This window comes from Scomber japonicus, chromosome 1, assembly GCF_027409825.1.
Source record: "Scomber japonicus isolate fScoJap1 chromosome 1, fScoJap1.pri, whole genome shotgun sequence".
NCBI lineage: Eukaryota > Metazoa > Chordata > Actinopteri > Scombriformes > Scombridae > Scomber > Scomber japonicus.
In genome coordinates, this window is record NC_070578.1 from 40,154,399 (window position 1) to 40,166,687 (window position 12,289).

At 41.1% G+C, this 12,289-nt stretch overlaps 1 protein-coding gene across 1 annotated transcript in view; it reads left to right on the forward strand.

Annotated features, from left to right (window-relative positions):
- Positions 1–4,354: 4,354 nt before the first annotated feature.
- LOC128384327 (NACHT, LRR and PYD domains-containing protein 12-like) overlaps positions 4,355–12,289 on the forward strand; it is a gene marked incomplete at its 3' end in the record, with an annotated part of 55,584 nt that continues 47,649 nt past the window's right edge. The window contains exons 1-3 of the mRNA XM_053343912.1: positions 4,355–4,452; positions 6,774–6,875; positions 7,231–7,341. Of these exons, the coding sequence (XP_053199887.1) occupies positions 6,787–6,875; positions 7,231–7,341 (200 nt within the window). The remainder of the gene's footprint in view (positions 4,453–6,773; positions 6,876–7,230; positions 7,342–12,289) is intronic.

Sequence of the window (12,289 nt, forward strand, 5' to 3'; positions counted from 1 at the left end):
AGACAGAAGAAGAAGAAGAAGAAGAGAGGAAAACACAAGCTATGCAGATGTGAGTACAGGTCTGAAAGATAAACACACATTTATAATAATTATAAAGCTGATATAAGAGAAACAACCAGGCGGGGAGTTCCTGTCCTCTGAAATGAGGCCAACCAGGAAGTAACTTAGAGCTGCATTCTATCAAAAGGCCACCAGGGGGCGACCGTCTCTATACAAGTCAATGGAGAATTCACCAACTTCTCACTTGATTTCTAACCTCAGTAAACGTTTTCAAAATGTGTTTATGGTCTCAATCGCTAGTTTAAAGCCTTCTTCAATGCAGTATGATGTTCATTTGGGACATTTTGGCCTCCCTGATTTTATATGTGACGATAAAGCAGGGTATGCATTAGGGCGTGGCTACGTCCTGATTGACAGGTTGATTGCCCAATGTCCTCGAGATCCAGCCCTAGTAACCATAGCAACCTCCCCGCTCCGCCCATGGCCCCGCCTCATGCCCATATAAGTAGAATCCGTGTTTTTTTTTTTCCGAGCATGCACCTGAAATTTTCAAGATGGCGCTGCCTAGATTAGAAACTATTGGCTTCCGAGCAGCAGTCCACAAACCAATGGGTGACGTCACGGATGTTACGTCCATTTCTTTTATACAGTCTGTGAGAACAACTGTGACAGAGGAAGAAATGGGAGTAAGGAGAGGGGGGGAAGCGTGAAGTTGATGAGAGGCTGCAGAGGGAAACAAACAGATGGTAGTTTATCTCTCTTCACTGAACGGCACTGAACACATTACCACCAAATTTAATCTAATCTGCACAAAACTGCGACAGATCCATTTGGATGGAGGAGCCGAGGGGGAGAAGGAGAACATTGTCGCATTAATCTGCTGCTCTGGAAACACTCAGCATCAGATCGGCGAGTGAGGAGGAAGAGGGGGAGGAGGAAGAGGAAGGCTCAGACAGTCTGATTTAGCAGAATCCCATCAGCGAGTTATGAAATTGGGGAGTAGAACAGCTGTAAAATGTTTCAGTGCCAATAAAAACAGGCTGAAAAACACTAAAACTCACTTAAATTCATCCTCTCGGCTATGTCATCATTATATTTGCGCCACCTGTTGGTCTCATCTGAGCCAGTTTGAAGCCTAGAGTTGCAGTTCATGGTCGGCGCCATCTTTTTCCGTTTGGAGCCAGGAGCTTTATGTTATGTGACAAATATAAACCGAAGATAAAAAGATAAACCGAAGATGAGCTAAGTGGGCAAGATGAGGTCCAGGCAGGTAACCGATGAACCAAGGCTACGATATGTCAGGACTGATCGTTGTAGGTGGGGTTGATGGCAGGATTCGGTGCAGCTGGATGGGCTCAGCTTTGACTCCAGCACACCTGCCTCCACTCAGACAATCACAGACACAAAGGGAGGAAAGGGAGAAAGCTACTAAAAGGGTATGACAACAATTCAGAAGACCATTTTATACCTGACGTTAACATGCGACAGCCGAGACACATCGCTGTTCACACCTGTCTCTATTATTTGTCTTAAACTGATCACTTGTGTCCAGATTATGTTGCTGCTGACATCACTTCCCTAAAAAGCTCGGACAGCTCCACTCACAGTCAGTTCATCAGATTAGTTTCTATTAATACTAAAGAACAAATAAAAAGGTTTCAAAGTCTAATATCCATGTACGAGCTATTCTAACTGTTCAGATTACTCCAACCACCTTCATCTGAGCTCATCTCCTTTCTTTTTAACGTTTACAGAAACAAAGTCCACATCCTGCAGTGATGATGTATTTTCCTGTTATACCCTGACCAGAGACGCATCAGGACACATTCATACTGTAAGTGATATGTGGTCTGATGTTTCCCAGAATACCTCAGCAAGGTCTGAGTGATCGGATCACAAAGTGCCTTAGGCGTTGTTTAGACTTGTATTTAGTACTGCTCACTTCTGAATGCGTCACCTGATATGCATATTAATGTCAGGTGTAAAAAGGGTTTCAGCATAAAGAGAACATGTTTAGGAGATGGATGGATAGATGGATAGATGGATGGATGGATGGATGGATAGATGTCCCAGAGGGGGAAATTTGTCTTGGACTCCAAGTGCTGAGACCGCTGCCGCCATAGTTAAAAAGAAAAGTTAAGTTGCACATTTGCACCTGTTGCTTCAATAAATACATAAATATAATATATACACATATTGCACATTCCCGTAACATTTTAAGGGGATTATACCAATCAGAGCAGAGCATCAATCAACATGACAATAATGCATACCTCACACTGTTTACTTAATCTTATTTATTATTCTAATGGAGGTAGGGACAAATGAATATTTAAATCTGTTAAATTAGCACATGGGGGGTCTGTAACTTTTACCAGATGGTAATAGTTGGTATTCTGAATTAGGGCAAGGCAGTTTTATTTATATAGCGCATTTCATACACAATGGCAACTCAATGTGCTTTACATAAAACAGAAAAACATGTAATTTGAGAAACTTAAAACATACAATTAACCCCCCACCCCCCAAAGATTTGATTCCAAATGAAAGGTTACAAAAATTAGAAATGGAGAGATTGACATTCAAAGAAGAGTTTTGACATGTTTTTTTGCTTATTTACTGAATAACTGATTGAAACTTTGGTGCATTTTTTGACAGAACACTTGGCTCTGACATCCAAAAATGGTCCCAGCTACTGAAACCAAACCTTAATTAAAGGTTTTCACACAGTTCACAAAACTCTTAATTTATTCACAGTTGCATATCGTGCTATAAAAGCTATAAAAGCTTTTTAAAGATGAAGGAAGTAGAATAAAAAGTTGTTGTTTATTCTCCTGAGAAGTAAATTAGAGGCTCTGACTGAAGGTTGGATGTTTGAAGTACAGCAGAGATAATTAAAGTGATGGAGAGGAGCAGGCGACAAAGAATTACAACCAATTAAATTCATTAGTTTAATACTGCAAACACACACGCTGTTTATTCAAATCTAATATATAGTGAGTGAGTGTGTGTGTGTGTGTGTGTGTACCTACAACCACACCGGACCTCAACACTAGAATCAGGACTTCAGTAAAAAGGACTTTATAATATCTCAATGACAATGAACTCAGCTCTGTTGTACACACTCCTGTTTCCAGTTCTGTGTTCTGCACATTGGGTCAAAAGAAACTTGAACTTAACATCTGAACAGTTCAGCTGTTCACGTGTCAGACTTTTCATTTTAAGGGACAACATGCAGATTTGCTTGATGTGACAGCAGCTTCCTGTGTTTAAATGTGGACGAGGTTTCACTCTGGTTTCATTTAGATCACTGACTGTCACTATATTGTTTCTCTATCGTGTGAAGACTCTCTCTATTCTACATATTCCATATGTTTGGAGACTGACCCCACTGGGGCAGCTGTTGTGGGCAGCCTGAGAAGATGGACTGGTCTTCCCTCTGCAGTCGTGACTGAGACAGCCAGAAGTGACAACTCATCCTCCAGAGGGAGGCCAAGGCCCTGCTGGTCGCCACCGCCAGAGGTGAGCACACCTGCCGCACCTCAGCAGCTAGGCCGGGATTGGCCAAAACACACCGATCACCTCTGATGAGGCCGGATGTTATGAGGAACTTTTATGGCAGTGTGTGAGGCAGCGCTGCCGTCATTACACCCTGCCATAAAAGTTGGCAAAGACACAAACCATCTAGCTAATACTCCACACAGTGGGCATAATTTACTGCACGTTTAGTTTGCATGTGTTTTGAGCGTGATCTACAAAGAATAACTGTAACAGGTGCAGACAGCAGTATTTAAATTAGGGTTTTGTGTCTTAATGGAGAGTTTGGACGAGCAGAAACCTGATCTCATGGAATTAGAGGTTCTAGTGGGAAAGGTCAACAAATATACTGAGTTCTAGCAGAGAACCTAGGTTACCATGTAACCATCCCTTCCAGTAGAAGTTATGAAATGATCTTTTCTGGGCTGAAATTATGTATAAAACTCTGATGTTCATGTAAATAAAGTTTTCTTGGAGCAGCATCTAGTAGCTGTTAGTGGCTGCAGTGCAGATGTCATTTAGTTTAATACAAGTTTAGAGACCAAAAACAGAATCAGTGAGCACATACAGTATCTTCACTAATATGTTTGTTTCATCCGCATGTTTTTACACATTTACATCTATAAGCAGCTAACGATTCTAATAATAACTGATAAAGCGATAGCTGATAAAGATTCATACTGTTGTCTGTTAATGTTTGACTTGAGTTCTACCAAAGTTCAGAGCTGTTTTTCTGTTATCAGATTTCCTTAAAGACTTCAGATTAAAGATGATTACAGAGAGATGAGACTGTCCTGCTGTGAGTTACATGTTTCTTCTTCTTCTGCGTGTTTAAATGTTGCTGGCTGGTTGAAGCTGCTGATATATTTCACCTTCACTCATCAGCTTCATTCAGATGATTTTCAGCATGTAAAGGTAACGTAGCCGACAGTTTTCATCATGTTTGTGTCAGCATGTGTAAATTATATTTTTCTTCTTTAAAATGCACATTTTTCCACTATGCTAGCACTATGTAAGCACTGACTGGTAATACTATAAAATGAGTTATATGAGTATGAACATGTAATATACAGTATATACTTGATATTATATAAAGATTAGATTAATATTTGGGGTCATTTTCAAATGCCGTAAAAAGATGCACCTTTAACGCAGTATTTTTAATTTAAAAGTGGAGTCCGTCTTATACACCGGTGTGTCCTATTCACCTGTTGGTGGAGAGGTTGGATCTGGATATTATTATAGGTCTGTTAAAGGCCGTCCACACTAAGAATGACACAGCTACACACTGTATTAAATATGTATGTAAAGTTACTGTGTTCTTTTAAAAGGTTTAATTGAAACAGCTCAGTTAAATCATTACCGGACCATTAACCATTAACCCAACACACTGTTTCAGGTGTAATATGTTTGATTGTGTTTTAAATGAAAGTAAATAGAGAAAGTTTTGGAGTATAAACATCTGTGTTTATGAATTAATAACTACTGATGCATTCAAATAAACCAGTCTTTAACAGAAAACTGTTTTTCCAGCATGACGCCCTCCAAAGTAGTACACTGCTTTTTACGGTAGTAAACCAACATGCCCAACAACTGAAACTGGGTGTTAAATAGGCTAAAGTGATTGACTTCTATTTTTCTAAAACTGTTTATTGAAGTCAGTATTTGTGTGTTTAATTGGTCGTGTCCATATTAACGGTCACCTCCATTCAGTTATCTTTAACCTGATAAACATTATGACAGTTATTATATTAACAAATTCACAATTACAACAAAAAAGAGCTTCATAGGTGGGATGGTTAATGATTTACAGGTAATAAAACCATATAGTTAGTGAATTTCCCATCATGTACTGGGTCTAGTCTTTGCCGTCATCACAAGGCCACATTAAATCTTAACTGGAAGACACTGTCTCCTCTTGAGATAGTAGTAGGCAGTGAGTCTGCTCCTTTTGGGGAAAACAGGAGGCACCCTGATAGTGTTGCTGTAGCAGCAGAGGTCAGATGTGTGTTTTCATGTCTCTCTCTGAACGGAGTAGAGGTAACTGTAGTCAGAGGTTGATATGATGAAGCTGTGGGATGGAGGACAAAGGGCCTGAGTTGTGTCTAAGCACTGTTCTTATCTGTAAACCAGTAGACTAATTTCTATATGCTGTAAATGTGTTGGATCTGCACATATTTGGCTGGCTCGACCTGAGGCTGTGTTGTTTAAGACTTTCAGAAACTTCAGACTTGAAGGGACCATCAGCACAGAACATGTACTGATAATTCCTTCACTTCTCCTTGATGCTATATTTCAGATAAATAGGCCAAAGTGATTGACTTTTATTTTTGTGAAACTGTTTCTTGAAGTCAGTATTTGTGTGTTGGATTCATTTTATTGGTCGTGTTCATATTAAAGGTCACCTACAGTCAGTCATATTGAACATGATAAACATTATGACGGTTATTATAAAAACTTGTACACAGTTACAATAATCCATAGTCCAACAAACTGCTTGTTTGATACGTGGAATGGTTAATGATTTACAGGTAATAAAACCATATAGTGAGGGAATTTTCCATCATGTATGTCAATCATTGGCATATACGGGGTCAAACTAGGCTTTGCGGTCATTTCAAGGCCACATTAAATCTTGACTGGAAGACACTGTCTCCTCTGAGATAGTAGTAGGCAGTGAGTCTGCTCCTTTTGGGGAAAACAGGAGGCACCCTGATAGTGTTGCTGTAGCAGCAGAGGTCAGATGTGTGTTTTCATGTCTCTCTCTGAACGGAGTAGAGGTAACTGTAGTCAGAGGTTGATATGATGAAGCTGTGGGATGGAGGACAAAGGCCCTGAGTTGTGTCTAAGCACTGTTCTTATCTGTAAACCAGTATATCTATATGCTGTAAATGTGTTTGATCTGCCCATATTTGGCTGGCTCAACCTGAGGCATTATCTGTGTGGTTTAAGACTTTCCCCAGAGGACAGACACTTGAGACTTTAAAGGACCATCATAACAGAACATGTACTGATTATTCATTCACTTCTCCTTGATGAAGCTAATAAACCTTTTCAACCCTGTCTACTGTCTCCACTGATGTATGGGCCGCATATTTAAAAATCTACAACACATATAACAATATACAATTAAATCTGTTAAAAGAAGGTCACAGAAATACTGTTTTCATTCATGATATTCAGCTTTTTAATCACCTTGTTGTAATGAATGAGCATGTTGTTGTGTTTGTGTGAAGGTGTTCCTCTGCTATGGATCAGTGTGAGGACAGAGAGGAGGGAGTCCCTCCCTCTAAAAGCTCTCTGTGTGGGGAACATGACAGCCAGACCAAAGCTCAGAGGTGAGATGAGGATCTCTAACTGTCCATCACTGTTCTCCACTCACATCACTCCACCATCATTATTCACACTCACTGTCACATCTGACACTCAACTACTGAATAATAAGTCACAATAACTCAGAATGAACTACTAACTTTGTGAGTTAACAAAGAGCTCAACCACTGATTAGTCAACTAATCAACTAAGATGAGACAGCATCTTTCATCAGATGACATTTTGATGAACAGGAGAACGTTTCTCATCCACTGTCTTCTTACTGATTTTCATTCTGCTTCTAAAACTTCAGCTGCTGACAGTCTGCTCAAAATTCATCTTTTTAAACTCTTTGATTTGTTAATTGTTTGTTTGTATCAGGATGCAGCAGCAGAGAGCAGACTCCCCTGAACCCAGCTGTGTGTCCATGAAGAGTGACCGGTCTATGGGTCCTCCTTTTGACTTTAAAGATGGACAACCTGCTGATGGAAGGTAAGAATTTAAAAGTGAATTTTGTTATTATCTGACTCTCCTGAGAAGAGCAATCAATATATAGTTTCAGCAGTGACATCACAGTGTACACCTGTGCAAGAGTCACATGTCACAGAGTTCAGTGTTATATTATATACTATGTTTCATATCATATATACTAATTTAGTTGTAGTAAAACATTTTCTAATGAGTCAGCTCCACCATGTTGTCCAAATATGATCAGTTCTGGCTCCAAAAATCAAAGATGGCACCATTCAAATCCAAGATAGTGATGTCAAATTGCCAAACTCAAGGCTTCAAACACTAGAAACCACTGGGTGACGTCACAGTGACTACATCCAATGTTTGTTTTTTTCAGTCTATGTTTATACCCAGTTTAATATCATAGCAACTTTTCTTTCTATTTCTTCTTCTAAATGTTTATGATGCCATTCAAATCAAAACATGTTATGGAATTGATGAATGAACTGTTTTATTCATATCAGGATGCAGCAGCAGAGAGCAGACTCTCCTGAGCCCAGCTGTGTGTCCATGAAGAGTGACCGGTCTATGGGTCCTCCTTTTGACTTTAAAGATGGACAACCTGCTGATGGAAGGTAAGAATTTGATTACCAGTAATCAGAGCAGCGTTTAATGGAGTTCATTTTGTCATCATGACAGAACATCTTTAATAAGCTGTGTGCAGATTTGAGTCATTAAATGTCCTTAAACGTGATGTTTTCTCCACAGAGTTCAGCAGCAGAGCTCAGAGGTTCCCAGTGATCAGTCTGCACAGCAGCATCAAACACAGCTGGACTCCATATTTATGGTGTGTACATGTACAAACATACCTTTTACTATTAACTCCATCAACCTACAGATGAAATACTAAAGTAGCATTCAGGTCCTAACAGTGTCCATGCTGCTCTGTTTAGACCAGCAGGCCTTCAGACTGACACATGAATCACATGTTGTGTTCTACCAGTTTAAATTAAATGTTCACTTTATCTTTCTGTTCCAGCTGCTGGAGGAGAACATCGTCACTTTTGTGAAGAACGAGCTGAAGAGAGTCCAGAGTGGTCTGAGCCAAGGTTACCCAGAATGCTTAGAGAGTCAGACTGAGGATGAGGAGGTGTTGGACGGTGAGGAGGAAGAGCAGAGGAGGAGCAGCAGAGAAGCATTTCTGAAGATCACACTGCACTTCCTGAGGAGAATGAAGCAGGAGGAGCTGGCTGAGCGTCTGGAGAGCAGTAAGAGGATTTTAAGAGATTTAACATGATGGAGAGGAAATGGAGGCAACATGGGAGAGGTTTATATTTCAAACTCTGCTGTAAATATGCTGCACACATCTGCATCAGATCAGAGGCTGTTTGTCCTCCACTGATGAGCTGAATAAAACTGATGGAGGAGGAAAAACTATACAGACACACTTACATGTTCATATTTCTAGACTTTCTGTAGGATCCACTCACTGATTTCATTTGTTGTTTGTTCATTCAGGAGCTGGTGCTGCAAAGTGTCGACGTAAACTCAAGTCTAACCTGGAGAAGAAGTTCCAGTGTCTGTTTGAGGGGATCGCTAAAGCAGGAAACCCAACCCTTCTGAATGAGATCTACACACCACTCTACATCACAGAGGGAGGGACTGCAGAGGTCAATGATGAACATGAGGTCAGACAGATTGAAACAGCGTCCAGGAAACCAGACAGACCAGAAACAACAATCAGACAAGAAGACATCTTTAAAGCCTCACCTGGAAGAGGTGAACCAATCAGAACAGTGATGACAAAGGGAGTGGCTGGAATTGGGAAAACAGTCTTAACACAGAAGTTCACTCTGGACTGGGCTGAAGACAAAGCCAACCAGGACATACACTTCACATTTCCATTCACTTTCAGACAGCTGAATGTGCTGAAAGAGAAAAAGTACAGCTTGGTGGAACTTGTTCATCACTTCTTTACTGAAACTAAAGAAGCAGGAATCTGCAGGTTTGAAGAGTTCCAGGTTGTGTTCATCTTTGACGGTCTGGATGAGTGTCGACTTCCTCTGGACTTCCACAACACTGAGATCCTGACTGATGTTACAGAGTCCACCTCAGTGGATGTGCTGCTGACAAACCTCATCAGGGGGAAACTGCTTCCCTCTGCTCGCCTCTGGATAACCACACGACCTGCAGCAGCCAATCAGATCCCTCCTGAGTGTGTCGGCATGGAGACAGAGGTCAGAGGGTTCACTGACCCACAGAAGGAGGAGTACTTCAGGAAGAGATTCAGAAATGAGGAGCAGGCCAGCACCATCATCTCCCACATCAAGACATCACGAAGCCTCCACATCATGTGCCACATCCCAGTCTTCTGCTGGATCACTGCTACAGTTCTGGAGGATGAGTTGAAAAGCAGAGAGGGAGGAGAGCTGCCCAAGACCCTGACTGAGATGTACATCCACTTCCTGGTGGTTCAGTCCAAACTGAAGAAGGTCAAGTATGATGGAGGAGCTGAGACAGATCCACACTGGAGTCCAGAGAGCAGGGAGATGATTGAGTCTCTGGGAAAACTGGCTTTTGAGCAGCTGCAGAAAGGCAACCTGATCTTCTATGAATCAGACCTGACAGAGTGTGGCATCAATATCAGAGCAGCCTCGGTGTACTCAGGAGTGTTCACACAGGTCTTTAAAGAGGAGAGAGGGCTGTACCAGGACAAGGTGTTCTGCTTTATCCATCTGAGCTTTCAGGAGTTTCTGGCTGCTCTTCATGTCCATCTGACATTCATCAACTCTGGAGTCAATCTGCTTGCACAGACAACATCCTGGTGGTCTAAAGTGATCGGAGACAAATCAACACGTTTGTACCAGAGTGCTGTGGATGAGGCCTTAAAGAGTCCAAATGGACACCTGGACTTGTTCCTCCGCTTCCTCCTGGGTCTTTCACTGCAGACCAATCAGACTCTCCTAGGAGGTCTGCTGACACAGACTGGAAGTAGCTCACAGACCAATCAGGAAACAGTCGACTACATCAAGAAGAAGATCAGTGAGAATGTTTCTGCAGAGAGAAGCATCAATCTGTTCCACTGTCTGAATGAACTGAATGATCGTTCTCTAGTGGAGGAGATCCAACAGTACCTAGGATCAGGAAGTCTCTCCACAGATAAACTGTCTCCTGCTCAGTGGTCAGCTCTGGTCTTCATCTTACTGTCATCAGAAAAAGATCTGGACGTGTTTGACCTGAAGAAATATTCTGCTTCAGAGGAGGCTCTTCTGAGGCTGCTGCCAGTGGTCAAAGCCTCCAACAAAGCTCTGTAGGTGCACACAGAACTATCCAGATTAATGTAGTTTAAACTTAACTCAGTGAAGAAAAGTAATGATGCAATTGTTTTTGTTTGTTCTGCTGATTCTTCTTCAGGTTGAGTGGCTGTAACCTCTCAGAGAGAACCTGTGCAGCTCTGTCCTCAGTTCTCAGCTCCCAGTCCTCCAGTCTGAGAGATCTGGACCTGAGTAACAACGATCTGCAGGATTCAGGAGTGAAGACACTGTCGGCTGGACTGGAGAGTCCACACTGCGGACTGGAAACTCTCAGGTCATTTTTATTACTGTTTATATAAAGTAATATGTTGGCCTACCCTAGTTTTTAGTTTACTTGAAAAAAAAAGTTATACCAAAAAAATGTTGTGTACTATCTGAGCTGAAGTGTTGTAATATGAAGTACAACTCCTTTCACGACAACATGAGTCAGGATATACACTGCTCAAAAATAATATATAGGGAACACTTAATCATCACAGTATAACACCAAGTCAGTTAAACTTCAGGGATGTTAATCTGTCCATGTGTCCAGAGTGTGTCGGCAGTTCCTGTATGATGAAGGCATTGAAGCCATTGACTGGACCTCATGTTCCTCTGACCTAAATCAAACTGAGCCCCTATGGGACGTTATGTATCGGTGCATCTGACGCCACCACGCAGGAATGTGCACAAACATTTTGAGGGGCTGCTGATCTAACCAAAAAAAAATGGGACCGTCTAACCTGATTTTAGGTGGTATCTGAATGGTGTAAAATATGGTAATTTAACTAACCACAAATCAATTTTAAATTATAAAGATTAATGATATAATAAAAACAGCATACTGTTTGTGCAAGTTGGCATATTATTGCTCATACAGTTTCTTGTAACTAGTTTAAGCAGCAATATAATTTAGCTTCTTTAATCTAACACTGCCATAGTCCAGACGTCTGTGTAAAGTATTTAAACTTGGAGGAAACGTTTTTGAAAAAGTGAAAACCAGATTATTGAAAACTTCACACATAAACTCTTTGAAATCAGATGCACTAAGACAGTTGAACACTGAAGTGTAGCCAGTTGAATTTTCATAACCACTGACAATGGGCTCACTCAATGATTCCTGGTGAAGACTTAGACTGGAGGAGGGTGTCACAAGTTGCAGGTGGACCCAAATGCAGAGACTGCAGGCTGATAGACAGTATTTTATTCTTGCCTGAGAAGGCAAAACAAAAAGTGGCAGAGAAGCCCAAATGGTAGCAGGACAAGACTCAAACAAACTGAACCAAAACAGGATGAGAATTAACAGATGAAAAAACAACACCGAGGATCGAACAGGGACTGAACCGTAAACCAAAACCTTTATAGACAAGGGGTGATACAAACAGGACACAGATGAAACACATGAGGAAATCAACTAAGGCGAGAAAACACAGGAAGTAAAAACAACCACACACACAAGGAGAAAATCTTTCAAAATAAGACAGAAACTAACACAACAATAACTACAGACAGGATGTGACAGTAGGGTATTGTAGTTTTGTATGTACCTCCCAAGACAACATGCACAGATGTTGTTGGGAGTGCACACAGGAAAGCGGGGGCCAAACACACTACTGATCTTCTCAACTAATTATGCAATTTACATCAGTGAAGATTTTACACTGGAATCATTTGTTCATTAAGATCTGATGTGC